Source organism: Pristiophorus japonicus, chromosome 11 (genome assembly GCF_044704955.1).
Source record: "Pristiophorus japonicus isolate sPriJap1 chromosome 11, sPriJap1.hap1, whole genome shotgun sequence".
NCBI lineage: Eukaryota > Metazoa > Chordata > Chondrichthyes > Pristiophoridae > Pristiophorus > Pristiophorus japonicus.
Window position 1 is genome coordinate 109,536,006 of NC_091987.1, and position 24,735 is coordinate 109,560,740.

Consider the following 24,735-nt stretch of genomic DNA (forward strand, 5'->3'; position numbering starts at 1 on the left):
TTGGGGATAGCAGTAGAACGGCTTCCAAGGATGAAACATTTTCTGGTGATGGTTGAATGAAAAGATAAATACTAATCAGTACCAATTCAAAAATTTTGGGTTTGATTAAAATCTGGTGAAGTAAATTAACAAGTTGCTGATCACAGATGGAGTTCTAAACATCCCCTTCTTCCAATGAAACAATAGAATTAAGAAAGGCTGAAAAATGTTAAGAAAACAGCGGGCTCTGAATACTTAGTGGCTAATGCATTTTAACTAGACCGTACAGGTAATGAACTGCTGTCAGATTCAAATAAGCTCTATAAAAAGAATTTCAAAATGCCTACAAACACTTTAAAAAAAAGTACAAAAAACAGTTACTGAAAATGAATCAACTTTCTTAACAATTTTACTTAAACCGCAAAATTATTAACCAGTCAATCCTTCTATCACCCTCCACGTAATTAGTTGACAGTTCTCACAACACATTTGTAATGGAGTTTGGAGCGAATGGAACACATGAGCTAAAATTAGGACTACTGTACCTCTTATCGGAGTGAATTAGTAAAGAAAATATGTGTAGAGTATAGATTATGAGTTCAAGCTTGCTACCCAATTTCTATAAATTAAAAATTGCATAGCACCTAAAAATTCAGTATTTGTGATAATCCATGTCATGCTGCTTAAGATCTAAAACATTGCATTTGCTTGTCAGCATACAATTCTGGACAACTTTAAAAAAAACTACAAAGATAAAACTAAACAAATGTATGAGATAATTTTGTCATGTTTGTGAAAGCTTCAGATAAAGAAAAAGGAAATAAAAATTCTGCAGCTGAAAGAACATTAGAGCATCTAATTGTTAAATGATTCCATGGTTTTGCCTCCACTACTCTATCAAGATGTCAACTGCATGTATTCCTGATATCAGTTCTAATTTGAACCTTGTCCTACTCTTGCAATTTAGTTTGAAGTGATTTTCCAGATTTACCTTTTATTTACCATTTACTATCTTACATACCTCAATAACACACCTCTCAGATATATTTTGGATACTGTTGGGGGAGATGACTTACCAGGGGAAGGCACTAGCAGCCAGGTTCATGGCACCGTGGATGGCTCTGCTGCACAGAAGGGTGGGAAAAAGAGTGGGAGAGCTATAGTGATAGGGGACTCTATTGTAAGGGGAATAGCTAGGAGTTTCTGCGGCCGCAACCGAGACTCCTGGATGGTATGTTGCCTCCCTGGTGCAAGGGTCAAGGATGTCTCGGAGCGGCTGCAGAGCATTCTGGAGAGGGAGGGTGAACAGCCAGTTATCGTGGTACATGTAGGTACCAACGATATAGGTAAGAAGCGGGAAGAGGTCCTACAAGCTGAATTTAGGGAGCTAGGAGTTAAATTAAAAAGTAGGACCTCAAAGGTAGTAATCTCTGGATTGCTACCAGTGCCATGTGCTAATCAGAGTAGAGGGAGTAGGATAGTTAGAATAAATATGTGGCTTGAGCAGTGGTGCAAGAGGGAGGGATTCAAATTCCTGGGACATTGGAACCAGTTCTGGGGGAAGTGGGACCTGTACAAAAGGGACGGTCTGCACTTGGGCAGGACTGGAACTGATGTCCTGGGGGTAACATTTGCTAATGCAGTTCGGGAGTGTTTAAACTAATATGGCAGGGGGATGGGAACCTATGCAGCGAGATAGGGCGAAGTAATATGGAGTCAGAAACAGATGGTAGAAAGGTAAAAAGCAATAGTGGAAGGCCGAGTAAACAAAGGCAAAAAACAAAAACATACAAACATAGAAAATAGGTGCAGGAGTAGGCCATTCAGCCCTTCTAGCCTGCACCGCCATTCAATGAGTTCATGGCTGAACATGCACTTCAGTACCCCCTTCCTGCTTTCTCGCCATACCCCTTGATCCCCCGAGTAGTAAGGACTTCATCTAACTCCCTTTTGAATATATTTAGTGAATTGGCCTCAACTACTTTCTGTGGTAGAGAATTCCACAGGTTCACCACTCTCTGGGTGAAGAAGTTTCTCCTCATCTCGGTCCTAAATGGCTTACCCCTTATCCTTAGATTGTGACCCCTGGTTCTGGACTTCCCCAACATTGGGAACATTCTTCCTGCATCTAACCTGTCTCAACCCGTCAGAATTTTAAACATTTCTATGAGGTCCCCTCTCATTCTTCTGAACTCCAGTGAATACAAGCCCAGTTGATCCAGTCTTTCTTGATAGGTCAGTCCCACCATCCCGGGAATCAGTCTGATGAATCTTCGCTGCACTCCCTCAATAGCAAGAATGTCCTTCCTCAAGTTAGGAGACCAAAACTGTACACAATACTCCAGGTGTGGCCTCACCAAGGCCCTGTACAACTGTAGCAACACCTCCCTGCCCCTGTACTCAAATCCCCTCGCTATGAAGGCTAACATGCCATTTGCTTTCTTAACCGCCTGCTGTACCTGCATGCCAACCTTCAATGACTGATGTACCATGACACCCAGGTCTCGTTGCACCTCCCATTTCCTAATCTGTCACCATTCAGATAATAGTCTGTCTCTCTGTTTTTACCACCAAAGTGGATAACCTCACATTTATCCACATCATACTTCATCTGCCATGCATTTGCCCACTCACCTAACCTATCCAAGTCACTCTGCAGCCTCATAGCATCCTCCTCGCAGCTCACACTGCCACCCAACTTAGTGTCATCCGCAAATTTGGAGATACTACATTTAATCACCTCGTCTAAATCATTAATGTACAATGTAAACAGCCACACTACATCATAATTCTAAAAGGACAAAAGGTGTTAACAAAACAAGCCTGAAGGCTTTGTGTCTTAATGCAAGGAGTATCCATAATAAGGTGGATGAATTAACTGTGCAAATAGATGTTAACAGATATGATGTCATTGGGATTACAGAGACGTGGCTCCAGGATGATCAGGGCTGGGAACTCAACATCCAGGGGTATTCAACATTCAGGAAGGATAGAATAAAAGGAAAAGGAGGTGGTGTAGCATTGCTGGTTAAAGAGGAGATTAATGCAATAGTTAGGAAAGACATTAGCTTGGATGATGTGGAATCTATATGGGTAGAGCTGCAGAACACCAAAGGGCAAAAAACGTTAGTGAGAGTTGTGTACAGACCTCCAAACAGTAGTAGTGATGTTGGGGAGGGCATCAAACAGGAAATTAGGGGTGCATGCAATAAAGGTGCTGCAGTTATCATGGGTGACTTTAATATGCATATAGATTGGGCAAACCAAACTGGAAGCAATACGGTGGAGGAGGATTTCTGGAGTGCATAAGGGATGGTTTTCCAGATCAATATGTCAAGGAACCAACAAGGGGTGGGCCATCTTAGACTGGATGTTGTGTAATGAGAGAGGATTAATTAGCAATCTCGTTGTGCGAGGCCCCTTGGGAAAGAGTGACCATAATATGGTGGAATTCTACATTAGGATGGAGAATGAAACAGTTAATTCAGAGACCATGGTCCAGAACTTAGAGAAGGGTAACTTTGAAGGTATGAGGCGTGAATTGTCTCGGATAGATTGGCGAATGATACTTAAGGGGTTGATTGTGGATGGGCAATGGCAGACATTTAGAGACCGATTGGATGAACTACAACAATTGTACATCCCTGTCTGGCGTAAAAATAAAAAAGGGAAGGTGGCTCAACCGTGGCTATCAAGGGAAATCGTGGATAGTATTAAAGCCAAGGAAATGGCATACAAATTGGCCGGAAATAGCAGCGAACCCGAGGACTGGGAGACATTTCGAACTCAGCAGAGGAGGACAAAGGGTTTGATTAGGGCAGGGAAAATAGAGTACAAAAGGAAGCTTGCAGGGTACATTAAGACGGACTGCAAAAGTTTCTATAGATATGTAAAGAGAAAAAGGTTAGTAAACGTAGGTCCCCTGCAGTCAGAATCAGGGGAAGTCATAACGGGGAACAAAGAAATGGCAGACCAATTGAACAATTACTTTGGTTCGGTATTCAATAAGGAGGACACAAACAACCTTCCGGATATAAAAGGGGTCAGAGGGTCTAGTAAGAAGGAGGAACTGAGGGAAATCCTTATTAGCCAGGAAATTGTGTTGGGGAAATTGATGGGATTGAAGGCCAATAAATCCCCAGGGCCTGATCGACTGCATCCTAGAGTACTTCAGGAGATGGCCTTGGAAATAGCGGATGCATTGACAGTCATTTTCCAACATTCCATAGACTCTGGATCAGTTCCTATGGAGTGTAGAGTAGCCAATGTAACCCCACTTTTTAAAAAAGGAGGGAGAGAGAAAACGGAATTATAGACTGGTCAGCCTGACATCGGTAGTGGGTAAAATGGTGGAATCAATTATTAAGGATGTCATAGCAGCGCATTTGGAAAGATGTGACATGATAGGTCCATGTCAGCATGGATTTGTGAAAGGGAAATCATGCTTGACAAATCTTCTGGAATTTTTTGAGGATGTTTCCAGTAGAGTGGACAGGGGAGAACCAGTTGATGTGGTGTATTTAGACTTTCAGAAGGCTTTCGACAAGGTCCCACACAAGAGATTAATGTGCAAAGTTAAAGCACATGGGATTGGGGTAGTGTGCTGACGTGGATTGAGAACTGGTTGGCAGACAGGAAGCAAAGAGTAGGAGTAAATGGGTACTTTTCAGAATGGCAGGCAGTGACTAGTGGGGTACCACAAGATTCTGGTTACATTGTACATTAATGATTTAGACGAGGGTATTAAATGTAGTATCTCCAAATTTGCGGATGACACTAAGTTGGGTGGCAGTGTGAGCTGCGAGGAGGATGCTATGAGGCTGCAGAGTAACTTGGATAGGTTAGGTGAGTGGGCAAATGCATGGCAGATGAAGTATAATGTGGATAAATGTGAGGTTATCCACTTTGGTGGTAAAAACAGAGAGACAGACTATTATCTGAATGGTGACAGATGAGGAAAAGGGGAGGTACAACGAGACCTGGTTGTCATGGTACATCAGTCATTGAAGGTTGGCATGCAGGTACAGCAGGCGGTTAAGAAAGCAAATGACATGTTGGCCTTCATAGCGAGGGGATTTGAGTACAGGGGCAAGGAGGTGTTGCTACAGTTGTACAGGGCCTTGGTGAGGCCACACCTGGAGTATTGTGTACAGTTTTGGTCTCCTATCTTGAGGAAGGACATTTTTGCTATTGAGGGAGTGCAGCGAAGGTTCACCAGACTGATTCCCGGGATGCCGGGACTGACCTATCAAGAAAGACTGGATCAACTGGGCTTGTATTCACTGGAGTTCAGAAGAATGCGAGGGGATCTCATAGAAACGTTAAAAATTCTGATGGGTTTAGACAGGTTAGATGCAGGAAGAATGTTCCCAATGTTGGGGAAGTCCAGAACCAGGGGTCACAGTCTAAGGATAAGGGGTAAGCCATTTAGGACCGAGATGAGGAGAAACTTCTTCACCCAGAGAGTGGTGAACCTGTGGAATTCTCTACCACAGAAAGTTGTTGAGGCCAATTCACTAAATATATTCAAAAAGGAGTTAGATGTAGTCCTTACTACTCGGGGGATCAAGGAGTATGGCGAGAAAGCAGGAATGGGGTACTGAAGTGGCATGTTCAGCCATGAACTCATTGAATGGCGGTGCAGGCTTGAAGGGCCGAATGGCCTACTCCTGCACCTATTTTCTATGTTTCTATCCTTTCAAGGCTGAAAAGACCAATGTTTTCCAGTTATTCCTCATAACTCAGACCACTAACATGAGCAATTATGCTCATGACTCCATTCTGCACTGCCTCCAGTAGTTGAAGATCGCCCTTGTGTCTCAGTAATCAGAACTTGACATCGTACTTAAGGTGTAGTCTTCCCAGACTATACACTTTTATCATTACTTCTATTGACTTGTATTCTACTGTTTTTGCTGTGTTTGTTGATTGCTGCTCTGCATTAACAGGACATTACCAAGTCCCGTTCACTCTGTGCTCACTGACCTACATTGGCTCCTGGTCCTGCAACGCCTCGATTTAAAAATTCTGATCCTTGTATTCATATCTCTGCATGGCCTCGCTCCTTCCTATCTCTGTAACCTCTTCCAGCCCTACTCCCTCTGAGATTTCTGCACTCCTCCAAGTCTGGCCTCTTATGCAACCCCAATTTTAATCGCTCCACCATTGCCAAGGGCCTAAGTTCTGGAATTCCCTCCCTAAACCTCTCTGCCTCGCTCTCCTGCTTTAAGATGCTCCATAAAACTTACCCTGTCTTAATATTTCTTTATGTGGTTCGGTGTCAAAATTTGTTGGACAACGCTCCAATGAAGTGCCTTGGGGCGTTTTATTACATTAAAGGCTCCTCATATATGCAAGTTGTTATTGTTGTAGTCGTAATTTACGAATGTCTATGTTAAATTTCACCTTTCTATGGGCTGGAATTTATGAACCAGTGGCAGGCGACGTCAGTGGCAGGTCCCAGCCCCAGCCCGCTGTACAGAATGAATTTACCGTGATTGGGCTTGGAACGCCCGCCCAGCGCATTTCCCTGCCAATTAGAGGAAGCAGGTCTGGTGATGTCAGTTGATGATGCGTCATCAGCCAGTTTCCTTAAAGGGACCATGGCCACCTTTAATTTTACATTTGTGCTGTCAGTGTTCTGCAGCATTGAGGTGCTGCAAACACCGACAATGGCTGCACCCAGGCTTTCCCATAACTCCCTCCATATGATGAGAGTCACAGCATGCAGGGAGGTCCTCCTCCCTTCCAATGGGCGGAAGTGACCTCTTCAGGAGATCAACACAGCCCAGTTACACAGGAGGACACAAGTAGGAATGCGCTCAGGAGGACCTGGGTGCAGTGTCGCAAATGTTTCAATGATCTCAATAGATCACAAAAAGTTAGTACAAAGCTATACTCAACCTCATCCTGCTGTGCCTCTCATCACATCCCCATCATTCTGCCTTCTCTACCCTACCCATTCACATCCTTACTCACACCTCCACCCATCCCTCTCTATCTGCATTATTACATCTCCATCTCACTAGTCATCCCTTGCACACACCCTCATCCGAATGCAATCATGCCAACTAACAACACACAAGGTTAGGCACTTGGGTGTTTTATCCAACGTTCATGTAAAGTATGTGTTGTCAAACATTGAAACCTTTATTTTCAACACTTTGTGATCTAGGACAGATTTGTGGGCACCTTTGGAAGTGGCTGAGTGAGTTGCAGTAACGTTACCCCTACAATGGTCATGACGGTGAAAGGAGTGGCTTGGGCATTTCTCGGAATGCTTTATGTTGCTGGGTGGTGCCAACCTGGTGCATCATGTTGCAACCAGGGCATACAGCGTCTAGTGAAGTAAATCATCCTTGGCCTCCCGGGCAGCAATGCGGTCAGGTGCTGATGCCCTGTATCCTGTGCAACATCAGTTGATTGTGGGGAAGGTTGTTGTTGTTGATGCTGGTGTTGGGGCTGATCATGGTGGGCTTATGAGCACCAAAGTAAGAGAGTTTCAAGGGCACCAATGCTGATGGAATAGATGACAGGTGAAGGAGAGATGACAGAAGCAATCTGTCAATGGTGAAAGAGGTAATGAGGTCAGAATGGATGGAGACTTAAGTAAAGGCCTGCAGCATTCTGAATCTGTAGTGGAAATGCAGTTTAAAGAAGCTAGTGGCTAATGGAACATTTCTCAATCAGCTGGGAGCTTTGACTTGACATTTAAAGCTGTCAACTCATCGGCTGAAACAATGGCAAGTGACCTCCTGCTTCAGCTTCACATACGAGGTCTGGACACAGCAGGAAAACAGTGGGTGAGCTGTCAAATTCAAAAAGCTGGGGAAAAAGCATTGATAAGTGGCTGTAAACAAGCCAATAATGACCTGAATTGTCTTCCATGCCGCTGCATCTGGCAGACCCGACATTTGGTAAAGGCACGTGATGGTGGGGACCCTAATGCTGTTAAAAGAAATGCCTTTTACCAGGCACAAGATTTTCATGGGCATTCACTGGGCAGTAGTTGGGCAAACAGCTCAGCCAGCGAGTGTTCATTTCCCGGGGATGCGGTAGATCTGTCAAGTTGAAACTTGACAAATCGCATGTTCCAGGTTTATGTGCAGCGCATGCGTAAACCCAGAACTTGCGAGGCACTTACGGCCGCGTACGCTGGTCATAGGCTCCAGAAAGTCTGGGCCAATAGTGTGCTAACACTGATCCCTGAAACACTCCACTCAGCACATCCTCCACCTTGACAAAGCTCAACTACCTATTATTTTCTATCTTTCACCCAATTCCTTATCCAGCCCCAAGATTTTTATCTGAATTCTAACAACTTTACTTTAACTAATAGCCTTTTCTGCGGAAATTTTCGAATGACTTTCATTCGTCTAGATACGTCACATAGTCAGGCTTCCACAGTTCACTTGGAATGATATTTCCTCATAAAAGTCAAGAAGATTGGTTAGGCAGGATCTTCCCAAGCTGAATTCATATTGATTGCGGTTTACTAAGATGATATTAGACAGAAAAATCCTCAAGTTTACTTCTGATAATGGATTCAATTATTTTACATGGGATCAAAGAAAGATTGATGGTTCTGTAGTTGCCCACATCCGTTTTGTCACCCTTCTTTAAAAAGGAGCACCAAATTGACTTGTTTCAAATCTACTACCACCTCCTCAATGTCCAGTGACTCTTTCATAATGAACTGGATGTTCCTGTTAGCAGCGAAGGACTGCGCTTGTCGTTCACCTCACTGACGAGCTTTAGAGCAGAGACATCCTGTCATGGGGCGTCAGTTCCAGCATGGCGTCATCTCCAGGAAAAAGAGGCATGATAACTGTGTGGCTGCAGTGAAAATATGCCTTCATGGTACTGTTACATTCAAGAATCGTCTATGTTTGCCAGCTTTTCTAAAGTGATCATATTGATCAAGGCATGCACAAGACAATGAAGTTATATAAACAAATGAGTGAGCAATATTATTTTCTCCCCTCAAGTCTCACCGAACCAATTCTAGCCATAGAAGTGCTTACTTTTTGGATTAGTCCCTGATACACACAAAGGGGCTGAAATTCAATAGCGCAAGAAAGCTGGTCCACCTATGATTTTTTTCTATGTTCTTACCACAGGGATCCATGATTGATTTTCAGGACTTTGAAATTTTTTCATAGTCCCAAAGGAAATTGGTCATAGTGAGGGCGGGAGATCGATAGGAAGTCAGGCTGAGGGGCTGAATTTGGGTCAGGACCGGGACTCCGCTGCTGTCATTCAGCGGTGGAGTAGTGATGATGTCACAGCGCGTGTGCGTCACCACGCTCTCTCCCTTCCGTTAAAGGGGAGAGAATTGGGCATTTTAAATCTTCGCCCACTGGGCCACCAGGGAGGGTTTCGGCCAGGCCAGCGGTTTGGCACCCAAGAGGGGATACCAGGCTGCCCATTGGTGGCCCGGCCGAACCCGTGGGCACTATCTTGCTGGACGATCGAGAAGTCAGCCGGCAAAAATAAATACATGGCGGCCGCGGCAGTGGGCCCTCCTCTAGGAAGTCAGAAGGTGCACCGACAGAGAAACCCATCGGGGGCACTGCACGGCAGGGTTACGATTTTTCAACCTGAATTTTGGTCGGTGCATTTTTAAGGTGAGGGAAAACGGCACTGCGCATTCTGATGATGCGCTTGCGGCGGTCATCAGCATCGGGTGGCATTGAGTCTGGGCCAAAAAGTCCCCGACCTGAATTTGGGTCGGGTTAGCCATTTGACAACAAAGCCACAGGATTCCACATGTCCGCAAACGGACAGTAACGGGTCTTTCGGAGACCCTGAATTTCAGCCCCAAAGTGTTAAGGAAATGAATGAAAATCTATAAATTATTTTTTATAAGTCAACTGTATGCATGTATCTACTGCAGCTGCTGTTGAGATGCTGAGTTTATTGTCTAGACTGTGATGAAAGTAATTATTTCTGTGTACCCACTGTTGTCTGCTGTACCTCATATTAGCCAGCAGCACCTGAAGACGACTCCATAGAGGAACACTTTCTTTGTGGGTTATGTCTAGCTAAATTGTAAACCTGTTACGAAGAAGGGGCTTACAATTTTTTTTAAAGCACATCTGTGCGCACAGAGGAAATAATCCACTCCATGTGTTTTTTTTTACTAAATCCAATGGAATTTCAATTCTGAATTTAATCTATCAGTTTCTTTAACCACTATACTCTGGTAGAAACTTCCATTGTTTAAAATCATGTAAGTTTTAAAATGGAAAATTGCAATTGAAATTCAAGGAATTGTACTTTTTTTATTTGAGCTGTGAAGGATGGCATATGCGCCTTACCTTTTTCCTCTTGCTTTTCTTCTTTAATGTCTTGTTTCTGAACCAGTTCGGCCTGAGCTCCAAGGGCACAGATTGAAGAACTCTGACAGGAATGACTGAATGCACCATCTCGAGGTAGTGTGAAACTGCGCGGTTTACCTCCTCCACCATTTATTCCTGGCCATCGTTCGCCCTCTGCTAATGGGAAAGGTCCATAGTGGTCCTGGATCTGACACCTCTGAGCTGGTAAAGTTGACTGTCTCCGATGTTCTGGTGTTGGTAAGCCTGCTTCACAAAACACAGAATCCTCAAGAGGAAGAGTCTGGAGATAGTGCAGCCCTGAACTGGTCAGCGGAGTCTCTATTAGATCCTGCCATGAACGTCGTTCCCAAGCCCCGGGCTTACGAACGGGTGACTCAGTACCTCCTGATTGTTCTGGCCGGGATTCTTCATGGGACGAATGAGAATGTGAGGTCTCCGTAGAGGACAGTCTGTTATGCTTAGGTTCAAGGTACGGACTAGCACAGTTCACCTTAAAGTAATAATATAATGATCAATAAGTAAATATAAACATTGATTGTGTTTTGCACATGATGAAAATATTAATAATAAGGCCACATCATTCATTTCTCAATACGGTTTTCACTTTCCAAAGAGTATTATCATTGTAGCCTAATTAAATGAAGACGGTTTTAATGCTAATAACTATCAATTATTGAGTGTTTTGAGGAATTCTGAAATACTTCCACTTGTGCAATTCTTTCACAATGTTAGAGTATTGTAAGGATTCTAATCGAGACTGGTAGCAGATTGAAGATTACAAGGTGGGTGCGGAACAAGATTTTGTAGTCATTTTTTTTACAAAATTTAATTTGCTGTGAATTGATCCCCTATTACCAAGTAGTTTTTGTGGTTTACAAAACTAGAAATTAATCTGATACACAGTTTGAAACACAGGAGATTAAGTGGTTGTTAGTCCTGCATTTAGCTATGATGGCCAATTTGTATTTGGTCAGCAGAACCCTTCTGGTTTGATACTGAAAAACACGTCAAAGGTTCATCTAGTCTTGGACCAAGTTATTCTTTGGTTCTTCACCATTTTATTGATTGATCTTGGAGCTCATTTTTAATTAAATAGCAAATTTCACGGTTGCTCCCATCTGCAAAATGGTCAATGGGAAACATAAATCAGAATGCAAAATATTTAAAATTTAGGAGAAAAAATTAAATAAAGATTAAATAGCTAGAATATACTTTATTTTCATAGGGTCCATTAGTTGGAAAAGAGGGTAAAAATACAGTAAAAATATGTAGAAAAATGAGCCAAGCATTTAAATGTTTTAAAAACTGTATTTAATGTATATTGGGGCCTAAATTGACGGCCTTACTGCCCACTGCTGCCGAGATCCGGTGACATTCTTCTCCGGGTTGCACCAGTGCCAGTTTGCACTTGGGCTGGAGCGGGCAGGAGGGGAGAATCGCCGGGAACTGCCCGCTGATGTCAGCGGACGGCCAAGTGGGACATGTGACCTCCCGCCCACCAAGATGCCAGATTGGTGTGGGCGGAAGTCGGTGTCAGCAGGGGGAAGGACCACCATGAGGAGTCTGGTTTAACCCCCGAGGTAAGTTTAAAAACTGAAAAAAAAGATTAATGAGTTCCCCTGAAGGTCTTCCGGGTAATTTTTTTTTTCCAATCATTTTTATTTTTAGGTCTTTGACCCTCCGTAGGCCAGATTCCATCCTCCGCAGCACTTCGGCAGCAAGAGCCCTTGCCGCCGAGATTGGGAGCTCCCGCCTGCTCCCGTCCAGTTTGACGACGTACGTCGCTCGCTGCCGCCGGCCCAACTTATAAATTATTTTTCATCAATTTCCCGCCCAAAGTGCCACCCAGTCTCTCGGCAGCCATCGGCGGCCTTTTGGGCGGCACTTGGCCTTCATTAAGTTCGGCCCCTTGAATTTGAAGGTTGCAGTTTTAAAGCAATTCCTGATGTTTTAATACATGGATTATAGTAATATTAGCATTTTTTTTCCATGTCAAGGTGCATGAATTGAACTTAGTCGATTTAAGAGAGGGAAGAATTTTCCTGGACCAGCCATCAGGATATGGGCTACAGAACATTAATATACATTCATTCACAAATCTATGTAAATGGCTGTGAAGTGAGCATTCTAACTATGATATTAGCAGGCTGCCAAACCAAAAATATTCCTAAATTTTACATCTGCCTTCATCTGCAACAGTTTGATCAATTTCAGCCATGAACTCATTGAATGGCGGTGCAGGCTCGAAGGGCCGAATGGCCTACTCCTGCACCTATTTTCTATGTCGATGTTTCTATTAAATGTGCACAGTCCAGTTAAATCCACTCATCAACTGTTAACTAAAGCCCAAATTATTATTTTGGGTCCTACAGACAGCGAACATGCAAATAAATAGAAAATTACCATTTAACTTGCTCATATTTTTTGTACTTTCTATTCTTGGTGACATGATCAAGTTTATTTGATATCTCTGATATGAGTGCAGGGACTTGTAATTAACTGATACTATCAACCAGGAAGTTCGCAGAAGCAACAGATATCATTTTTCCTACTACAACACAAACCAAAGCTACAAAACAAAACTCACTGAAGGTGGCCGAGGGTAGGTGTCATAGGGAGGCGGTGGACTCTCTTGCTTGGGTGTTGATGGAGTGTCTGCATCATCTTGTTCACTTTCACTCCAATAATCTACCATGTTAAAAAAAAATTGCTAAATAATAACACAGTGACATTTAGAATTATTCATATACTTTATATGCTTTCTGCTTAAGTTTATTTCACCAAAGCTCAAAATGTTTTACACATTCATTTCCAAGAAAACCCATTAATTCTAGTGCATGTAAATTTGTTTTTTCCGGCTATGTACATAATACAACAGTAACCATGCACATTGTTTATATTGGTCACAGATCAGACCTAAGCATCTGTTGTGTACATGGCGTTAAGTTCTGCACCCACATAGTTTGCAGTAATGTGTTGGGAATTCACTATTCTTAATCCGTGCACCATACACAAAAAAAAGAGAAAAGAAAGCACTGAGCAGTTACAGCACCATGACATAGGTTTTGAATTATTGAAGATGTTTGCAATGGCAACTGACTGGTGTCATTTCCAGACTTATATTGTATTTCTTCTGGACACATGTCAGGTATGTTTTTTATGAGGAGGTCACTAACATGGTAGATAGGGGAGTGTCTAGAGATGCTGTCAATATGCACTTCCAGAAGGCATTTGACAAGGTTCCACACAAGAGATTATTAGCAACAATAAAATCCCACGGAATTGGAGATAACCTTGTGACATGGGTCGCTAATTGGTTGGGAGGTAGGAGACAGAGAGTAAGGATAAAGGGTTCATTTTTTGACTGGCGGAACGTGACAAGTAATGTTCTCCCGGGATCTGTACTGGTGCCTTAGCTTTTCCCAATATAAATGAAGGAAGAGATAGTTGTATATCCATGTTTGCAGACGACATTAAGCTAAGAAGCACGGTAAGTTGTGCGGGCGAGAGCAGAAAGTTATAAAAGGACATAGACAGACGAACAGAGTGAGCAAAGCTGTGGCAGTTGGAGTTCAATGTAGCAAAGTGTGAGGTCATCGACTTTGGATCCAAGAAAGACAAATTGGAATATTTTCTTTATGGAGAGACACTAGGAACTGTGGAGGAGCAGAGAGATTTGGGCATCCAGGAACAAAAATCACTAACTAGCACATAGGTACAATAAATAATCAAAAAGGCTAGTGGAAAGTTGGCCTTTATCTCAAGGGGTTGGAATACAAAGTGAGCAAGTTATGCTTCAGTTATAGACCCTTAGTCAGAACCCATCTGGAGTAGTGTGTTCAGTTTGGGGCACCACACCTCAGGAAGGATATACTGGGCTTGGAAGGGGTACAGTGCAGATTCACCAGAATGATATCCAGGCTTCAAGGGTTAAATTCTGAGGACAGGATACATAAACTTGGCTTGTATTCCCTTGAGTTCAGAAGATTGAGAGATGATTTAATTGAGGTGTTTAAAATGATAAAGGGATTAGATAGAGTAGAAACAGATTATCTATTTTCTCTTGGGGAGGGCGGGGGGGGGGGAAATCCAGAACAAGGGGACACAATCTTAAAATTAGAACCAGGCCATTTAGGACTTTTTCACACCAAGGGTAGTGGAATTATGGAATTCACTTGCCCAGAAGGCTGTGGATGCTGGGACAATTGAACATTTTAAGACCAAGATTGACGAATCTTCATTAGGTAAGGGATCAAAGGTGGGTAAATGGAGTTGAGGTACAGATCAGCCATGATTTAATAGAATGGTAGAACAAGCTGAAATGCTGAGTGGCCTACTCCAGTTCTTATGTTCCTATGGTGCAATTCACCACGGGTTACAGTGGCAAAAGAATTCTGGACCTATTCTGGTTTTAATGGGCCCAAATTTGGCCGGGAGTTGCTCCATTTTTTTTGGAGCAACTTGATTTTTCTGGAGTATCTTAAAAATCCCCATTCTGTACATTTAATTTGCGCCAGTGTAAGTGAGTTAGTTAGAATTTTTTTTTATTTAGTTTTTTTTTTGAAAAGGGGGCGTTACCAGCCACCTATGCCTGTTTTGCCCATTTAAGCCAGCTTGGACAGCTAATAGTTGCTCCAAACTAACTTAGGCCAGCGTATGTGGCCTCTTGTGCCTGCACAGAAAATCCTTGCGGAGTTAAGAAATCAGCGCAGATAGCCAGAAATAGGGGGCGGAAGGGAAGCACAGAGGACCTTGCAAAGCACTAAATACCTTCACAACAACATAAAAACCACCAATAATAAATAATAAATAAATAAATAATAAAACTTAAATCCTACCTTCCTAACTCAGCCCCCGAGGGACTTGACTTCTCTCCGAGGGACTGGACATCTCTCCAGGGAAAACTTAATCAGTGTTGGGTCATAACGATTTAACATGTGCCCACACAAAATGCAACATTCTCTTCACACTGCTGCCTGCTGGCGTATGTTTTATCGGGAGGTGCTGGTGAAGATTATCGGGTCGCCCTTCGGCCAGGGATAGGGGCAGCAACCATCGGGTCGTCCCTTCAGCCAGGGATGGGGCGGCGAGCATCGGGTCCGGCTCACAGCCTGCAGGACGTGCTGGGAGGGCGAGGAGCTACTGTGCATGCGCGCAGCTGCCGGCACTGTTTTCAGCGCAGGGCTGTAGACGGCCCCCCCACTCCACGAGAAACGCCGCGCCAGGACCCGGGACACACAGCAGAGTGGCCAGAATCGTTAGTAAGTTTTTTAGTGCCGTTTTGAGCTCACAAAGTCGCCGCATCTCGGGAGTGCGTGCCGGAAAAAGGGGTTGGGAAAATTTGGGCCCAGAGAAGTGGAACAAACAAGTCACTATATTGGCTCTTGCAGTATAGTATATACTAAGTCCCGTTATGTTCTGTTTTCAGACCAAATGTTAGTCCTTTTATTGTTCCTCTAATTGGGTTAATTTAACACCTCATTGTTCACCAATCACCACTGTTAACATCCAATTAGGCTTTTTAGTATTATAGTACAAGAATTTACATTTAAATAGTAGTACTTACGAGTGTTTTACGAAGGGAGAAAGGTGGGTACGGAGGAAGAAGAGGAGTGGAGGATGGTTGGAGGGGGTAAGGCACAGTCATTGGGACCAATTAGTACAATGAAATACATCAGTATTACAGTATTGTATCCCACATTGTCTCATTTCCATTCTGAATCATAATCCTCATCTGATATTACCGCAAATTGATTTCTGATGTTTAAAACAAAACGCATGAACTTCTGGCAAAATTTTAAAATTTTTTGTACAAATAGAACACAGGACAGGCGAGTAGATTGGGAGCACAGTGTAAACAAACTTTTTGTACAACAGAACACAGAACAGAAGAGGGAATTGGGGAGCACAGTGGATCAGAACACTCACCATTCAGGTGGGGCTTACATTTAAATTAGCCCAAACTGATGTAATGACACCAGTGTTCTGAGCCTGGGCAATCCCCTGTTCTGTGCAACTCATTACCAGCCTCAAAGTGCTCCTTACATGCTCAATGCAAGTCCAATTTTGGCATGAATTTAATGAGTTCAACATTTCTCTCATGTGTAAAATCTAGTGTAGTGAAGTACACATCTCTCATCTTCATAGGGACTTTTATGACCTGAGAACCCATCATTAACCTCTCTGTCCTCGCGAACTACCATCCCTCCTCCAACCTCCATTTCTGCTCCAAACCCCTTGAATTTGTTGTTACCGCCAACATTAATGCCCACCTCTGTCGTAACTCCCATTTTGTATCCATCAGCTTTCTGCCTCTCCCAAACCATTGAAACAGCCCCAACTGATATCACAAATGCCAATTGTTATGCCTATTTCTATCTCCATAACATCACCTGCCTTAGTCCTAATCACAGTCCAGCTACCACTGAAGAATTTCCAAAAATATCCTATTTGCACTGGTGCTTAATTTCAGATCAAAAATAATAAGAAGGGAAACACACAACGAGGCAAATTATATGTGTCTCAGGAAACGTGGCAGCTGAAGGGAGGTGAGACAGCTGTGAGGAAAAGGTAAGTGCTTTTACAGCACTGCTTTTGGGCTAGGAGGAGCAGGAGTGCATCCTCCCAGCCCCCCCAAGCTTATGCTCATGCCTTGCATTGGATTCCCCATACAATGAACCCTGGGATCGTGGATTAACTCCTCCACCCCCCCCTCCTCCTACCTCACCCACGCTCCCAGGTTTCCCATCAGAAACTTTGCCCACCCCCCCACCCGCCCCTGTTAATATCAGGGCCATAATTTCAGATAAGAACATAAGAAATAGGAGCAGGAGTAGGCCATTTGACCTCTCGAGCCTGCTCCATCATTTAATAAGATCGTGGCTGATCTGATTATGAACTCAGCTCCACTTCCCTGCCCGCTCCCCATAACCCTTTATTCCCTTACAGCTCAAAAATATGTCTATCTCCACCTTAAATATATTCAATGACCCAGCCTCCACAGTTCTCTGGAGCAGAGAATTCCTCAGATTTACAACCCTACGAGAGAAAAAATCCTCCTCATCTCAGTTTTAAATGGGCGGCCCCTTATTCTGAGACTATGCTCCCTGGTTTTAGTTTCCCCTGAGTGGAAATATCCTCTCTATGTCCACTTTGTCGAGCCCTCTCATTATCTTACATGTTTCGTTAAGATTACCTCTCATTCTTTTAAACCCTAATGAGTATAGGCACAACCTATCTTCATAAGTCACACCCCTCATCTCCGGAATCAACCTAGTGAACCTTCTCTGAACAGCTTCCAATGCAAGTATATCCTTCCTTAAATACAGAGACCAAAACTGTACGCAGAACTCAAGGTGTGGCCTCACCAATACCCTGTACAGTTGTAGCAGGACTTCTCTGCTTTTATACTCTATCCCCCTTGCAATAAAAGCCAACATTCCTTTTGCCTTCCTGATTACTTGCTGTACCTGCAAACTAACTTTTTGTGCTCCATGCACAAGGGTCCCCAGGTCCCTCAGTAGTGCAGCACTTTGCAATTTTTCTCCATTTAAATTATAATTTGCTTTTCTATTTTTTCTGCGAAAGTGGATAACCTCACATTTTCCCACATTGTACTCCATCTGCCAAATTTTTGCCCACTCACTTAGCTTGTCTATCTCCCTTTGCAGATTTTTTGTGTCTTCCTCACAATTTGCTTTCCGACCCATCTTTGTATCATCAGCAAACTTGGCTACATTACACTTGGTCCCTTCATCCAAGTCATTAATATAGATTGTAAATAGTTGAGGCCCTGGCACCGATCCCTGTGGCACCCCACTACTTACTGTTTTCCAACCGGAAAATTACCTGTTTATCCCGACTCTCTGTTTTCTGTTAGTTAGCCAATTCTCTATCCATGCTAATATATTACCCCCAAACCTGTGAACTTTTATCTTATGCAGTAACCTTTTAAGTGGCACATCATCGAATGCGTTCTGCAAATCTAAATACACCACATGCACTGGTTCCCCCTTATCAATCCTGCTCGTTACATCCTCAAAGAACTTCAGCAAATTTGTCAAACACGATTTCCCTTTCATAAAATCATGCTGACTCTGCTTGATTAAATTATACTTTTCCAAATGGCCTGCTTCCTTAATAATGGACTCTAACATTTTCCCAACGATAGATGTTCGGCTAACCAGTCTATAGTGTCCTGCTTTCTGACTGCCTTCTTTTTTAAATAGGGGTGTTACATTTGCAGTTTTCCAATCCGCTGGGACTTCCCCAGAATCCAGGGAATTTTGGTAGAGTACAACCAATGCATCCACTATCTCTGCAGCCACTTCTTTTAGGACCCTAGAATGCAAGACATCAGGTCCAGGGGACTTGTCCGCCTTTAGTCCCATTATTTTACCGAGTACTACTTCTTTAGTGATAGTGATTGTATTTAGTTCCTCCTTCCCTATAGCCCCTTGATCATCCACTATTGGGATGTTTTTAGTGTCTTCTACTGTGAAGACCGATACAAAATATTTGTTCAAAGTCTCTGCCATTTCCCTGTTCCCCATTATTAATTCCCCAGTCTCATCCTCTAAGGGACCAACATTTACTTTAGCCACTCTTACTATCTGTTTTTATATTTTGTGCTAGTTTACTTTCATAATCTATCTTCCCTCTCTTTATTATTTTTTTAGTCGTTCTTTGCTGGCTTTTAAAAGTTTCCCAATTCTCTGGCCTCCCACTAGTCTTGGCTACATTGTATGCCCTGGTTTTCAATTTGATACCATCCCTTATTTCCCTGGTTAGCCACGGATGGTTATTCCTTCTTTTACAGTCTTTCCTTCTCATTGGGATATATTTTTGTTGAGAGTTATGAAATATCTCCTTAAATGTTTGCCACTGCTCATCAACCGTCCCACACTTTAATATATTTTCACAGTCCACTTTAGCCAACTGTGCCCTCATACCTTTGTAGTCTCCTTTATTTCAGCTGAAGACACTAGTTTGAGACCCAACTTTCTCACCCTCCAATTGAATTTGAAATTCCTCCATGTTATGGTCAGTGTTTCCAAGAGGATCCTTTACTAGGAAATCGTTTATTAATCCTGTCTCATTACACAGTACCAGATCGAAGATAGCCTACTCCCTGATTGGTTCCGCAATGTACTGTTTGAGGAATCTATCCCGGATACACTCTATGAACTCTTCCTCAAAGCTACCCTGGCCAATTTGTTTTGTCCAATCAATATGAAGGTTAAAATCGCCCCTGATTATTGCCGTTCCTTTTTTTACAAGCCTCCAATATTTCTTGATTTATACTCCGTCCAACAGTGTAGCTACTGTTAGGGGGCCGATAGACTACTCCCACCAGCGACTTTTTCCCCTTATTATTCCTTATCTCCACCCAAACTGATTCAACATCTTCTGAGCCAATATCGTTTCTCACTAACACACTGATCTCATCCTTTATTAACAGAGCTACCCCACCTCCTTTTCCTTTCTGTTTGCTCTTCCGAATTGTCAAATACCCCAGAATATTTAGTTCCCAGCCTTCATCACCTTGCAACCACGTCTCTGTAATGGCTATCAGATCATACCCATTTGTATCTATTTGTGCTGTTAATTCATCTATTTTGTTATGAATGCTGCGAGCATTCAGATAAAGAGCTGTTAAATGTGTTTTTTTAACCATTTTTTCCTGCTTTGACCCCACTTTCTGATTCACTTTTATGTTAATACATTTTGTCCCTTCCTGCCACACTCTGGTTTTCATTTCCCCCAGTGCTACCCTGCTCTTTTGTCTTCTCATTATTTGACTTTTTAAATTTTCGCTCACCTGAACCCAATGAGATCAATGCAATCGACCCAAAAAAAAAGAGAAGCACACAAGGAGGCAAATTATGTGCACCAAAATTGCGTTACTTTTAAATTCTCCTCGGGATTGGATTTTATGCTGCTGCCAATATAGTTATAGGCTAATATAGGCTATAAATGGACTGACTCTTGAGTTATTTCAATTTTCTATATTTCTGCCCACAGTATTGCTGCGCATGATGTCCTTACATCATCCCACAGAATAATACTGGCAAACAAGTAAAAAAAACAAAATCTTCCATAGACACCACACCATATGGATGCAGCATCGAAATGGCTAAATCGACTGCTTCTGTCATTGCTGATTTGAGTGCTAAACTTGATTATAGCATCAAATCCTGATATAATTGTAGTTTTGAATGTATTGCAACTCATTTTATCTGTATTAACGTGTACATCTATACAAATACAGAAAATCAATTGCCCTTAGTGCACTAAATAGAGTTTTTGTGAATCACACAATAGTAGAAAATAGCACATTCTATTGTACTGCTGCAATTGAATTCCATCCAACCTGTATGCTTCATAGCTTATTGACAGAAATGGTCAGCTTTTTCTCGTCCTCACACTGCTAAGAGCATTGGGAACAATTTTGAAATATGATACATTGAAGTGATATTTTCTTCTGAACAATAAACGTGTAAAAACTTTTCTATACTTTATACATTTATGTTTGAAATGTTTACATTTATTTTACTACGTTTATTTTATTTTTTGAGGGAACGCTTAGTTTCCAGTTGTTTTAACACTTCTCATAAGTCAAGTGGTGGATCATGCTATGTATTTCATGTACAGCCAAATTCTGATCATTCAAAATTACTACCTTCATAGCTTTTTATTGCAAAAACCATACTTTGAATTAGCAATAGAGTGTAATGCCATAATAAGCGTGCAAACATATAAGGGGGTCATTTTAATCTAAACCGTCTGGTGGGAAGCTGACGGGATCAGATCGGACCCAAGTTTACTTTCAATTATGAGGAAGTAAGATTGGGCAGAGTGTAAAACAGGCGACCGATCCAATCCCATCAGTTTTCCTGGATGAGTTACAACAACGTTACATTTATGTAACACCTTTAACATAGTAAAACATCCCAAGGTGCTTCATTGGAGTGCTATCAAACAACATTTGGCAACGAGCCACATAAAGAGATATTAGGATAGGTCAATGATGTAGGCTTTAAGGAGCGTCTTAAAGAAGGAGAGAGAGGTAGGAAGGCAGAGAGGTTTAGGGAGGGTATTCCAGAGCTTAGGGCCTAGGCAACTGAAGGCACGGCCGCTAATGGTGGAGTGATGAAAATCAGGGATGTGCAAGGGGCTAGAATTGGCAGCCCGCTGAGATGCCGGAGGGTTGTAGGCTGCAGGAGGTTACCAAGATAGGGAAGGGCAAGGCCATGGAGGGATTTGAATACAAGGATGAGTATTGCAAAATGAAGGTGTTGCGGGACCAGTAGCCAATGTATGTCAGCGAGCACAAGGGTGATGGATGAACGGTTAGGTTACAATTACTGCCATAATGTCACACATAAAATCTATGTTGAAAGGTACATTCATATTTAGTATATAATTATTGTACATAGTTACATCAGTTACTGTACCTTGATCTTGTCTGAGTCGTTGTTCTTTTTCTGCATATCCCACTGTAGCTAAGCCAAGTCTACTCAGCCACCTGTTAATAAGTAAAAGGCAGGGGTCTCGTGATTAATTAACCCTTTGAAGGTGGTACAACATTTCTAAGGGGTACTTTTAAAAAAAAGATGAAAGAACAAATAGGTAGTTTGGCTCCTCTGCACTTTGGTTTCAAGATTTACTTGCAAGATGAAATAATTAATGGCACTGTCAGTTGCGGTGATGTACTTTGTGGCTTTTAAAAAAGGTGCATCTGTCAAGTACACAGTTTTAGATGCTTTTACCTGTCAACTGCTTGGACCAAATGGATATAGTTTACAGTAACTGCAATAGACATGTCAAATATTTGCCATCCTGCATCTACAGTGCTATCCTTGAAATGTACCAAATGGAAATAGATCTTGCACCCTTGAGGTCACACAATCTTATGCTGCATTTATATTACAGAAGTGCTTGCTGTTTCAAGTATGATAAACTCCGATATTCGAGATGCTCTGGAATCATCTCATTTATTTCGCATGGTGCATTTCACAGCTCCAGACTATCACAACAGCTATGGATGTGCAAGTCTCATATCAAGCCTTTACTTTCCGGTTCCCGTGACCTTCCTTGATGGTGGGGGAAATATCGACTGGTTGGTCAGGGAAGACGCTTTGTTGGACTATATGGCCGGGCTCAACTGTTCAGTCTCCCAGTGGGCAGAAAAGATAGCGACATCCCCAACTTTTATATTGCCATTAGGACATTGCCAGAGGAGGCAATATAGCTTCAGTTACTGTAATGCATTATTGCTGAAGTCAGGGCTGCACATGATGAGCTTAGACGGAAATGGAAAGGAGGAATGTAATACTTTCATACTGAATATACAACAATTTGTACTTCACTACAAGATATGTCATTAGTTAGTACAGAGCTGTAGAACTATGCTAATTTAACTTTTAAAAAAAATGACCACAGATGGCAATGTTAATTATTACTGAGACTAAGGGGGTAATTTTAACCCCCGGGTGAGATGTAAAAATGTTTTAAATCTCAAACCCGACCCCAACTTATGGGTTTAACGGAGGCGGGACAGGGGGCAGTCGACCAACCCGCACCCAGGAGGCGGGTTGTTCATTTAAATATTATAATGAGGCTGCGTGTCTCAGACTTACCCTATCTTCCAGGTTTAACCCCGGCTGGCTGGGTTTCCTAGGCTTGGGGAAACCCAGCAGATAAAGGGAGGTGAGGAGAGCTTTGGGGAGAAGTTAAGTGCCTTTACAGCACTGCTTGTGAGTCAGGAGCAGCAAGAGTTCTTCCCCCGGCCCCAAAGCTTATGTTCTTCCCCCGGCCCCCAAGCTTACGTTCTTCCCAGTCATTCCGCCTGGGATCGGCGATTGGACATCCCCAGAATCGGGGAAAGGATTCCCCCCCACCGCCCCACTAACGCAGCTGCAGGCTCCCTACTTGCTCCTGCAGCTGCGGCATTCTCCAAAGCCTTCCCCGCTCGATAATCGGGATGAATTCCGGGCGGGGATACTGTTTAAAAAAATCCCGCACACTGTGGTGTTCAAACTCCACATGATGCAGGGAAACCCAGTACTTCCGGGATTTACGACCAAAACTCCTTGCCCCTGCTTATGCAACCTGTCCCAATCAATATCGGAGCCTAATACTTTCAGCTAAAGAGGAAACTGAAATATTAAGAGTTTATACAGATGAAAAAGATTTCTATTATGAAAATAACTTATTAATGAACGACTGACAATCAGCTGGCTTTACCAGAAATAGTTATTTTTTTTTTTAGTAGCTGGTTTGTTGTTGGTTTAAGCAGCATTTACTTTCATTCATATAATTAACTGCAATCCCATATCAAATGTACATGGTTACTCAAGGAACTGTAGCACTTAGATTCATATTCAGGACTGCACTGCCGAATAAAATAACTAAACTCTATTCCGTTTGTCTAATGCGCAGGGAAAATGTATGATATGTGATGTTCAAAGAGAAGAAAGATCACTCATCTAGAATGGAGTAATCTTAATTCCTCAGATTTATACGAAATGTCATGGGTAGTCTTTTGTCCACAACTTAGGGAAGGAACTATGTGCATGTTTCCTTAAAAATCTTACTCAATCACTCTCGTTAACTCTCATAAATCTCATCGTAGGCAATTCATATAAAACATACCGGGGTAGACTTTCCACTTGGGTTCTCCCACTGGAATTTTAGCTAAAGTCCTGGAGAAATGGCGTAAATGGATATTTACATGATTTCTCTGGGATGTCTGCTGATTTTACACCAAAGTGACAGTGGGAGATTGCGACAACTCCCAGGAGATTTCGAGGTGACCTGGTTTTGTTTTGGTCTAATTTATGTGGTAATGCTTATTAAAACTTAATTTAATAGTACTTTATTATACTGTCTAAGCTGGAACCTCATCATCATTGGCAGTCCCTCGGAATCGAGGAAGACTTGCTTCCACTCTTAGCATGAGTTCTTAGGTGGCTGTACAGTTCAATACGAGAACCACAGTCTCTGTCACAGGTGGGAGAGACAGTGGTTGAGGGAAAGGGTGGGAGGGGAGTCTGGTTTGCAGCACACTCCTTCCACTGCCTGCGCTTGATTTTTGCATGCTGTTGGCGACGAGACTCGAGGAGCTCAGCGCCCTCCCAGATGCACTTCCTCCACTTAGGGCGGTCTTTGGCCAGGGATTCTCAGGTGTCAGCGGGGATGTTGCACTTTATCAGGGAGGCTTTGAGGGTGTGTCCTTGTAACGTTTCCGCTGCTCACTTTTGGCTCGTTTGCCATGGACGAGTTCCGAGTAGAGCGCTTGCTTTGGGAGTCTCGAGTCTAGCGTGCGAACAATGTGGCCTGCCCAGCGGAGCTGATCAAGTGTGGTCAGTGCTTCAATGCTGGGGATGTTGGCCTGGATGAGGACGCTAATGTT

At 42.8% G+C, this 24,735-nt stretch overlaps 1 protein-coding gene across 1 annotated transcript in view; it reads right to left on the bottom strand.

Moving 5' to 3' along the window:
- Positions 1-24,735, bottom strand: part of cnksr2a (connector enhancer of kinase suppressor of Ras 2a) — a 799,210-nt gene that overhangs the window by 98,588 nt on the left and 675,887 nt on the right. The window contains exons 17-19 of the mRNA XM_070893873.1: positions 21,776-21,846; positions 12,907-13,007; positions 10,299-10,809 (exon numbers count right to left, since the gene is read on the bottom strand). Of these exons, the coding sequence (XP_070749974.1) occupies positions 10,299-10,809; positions 12,907-13,007; positions 21,776-21,846 (683 nt within the window). The remainder of the gene's footprint in view (positions 1-10,298; positions 10,810-12,906; positions 13,008-21,775; positions 21,847-24,735) is intronic.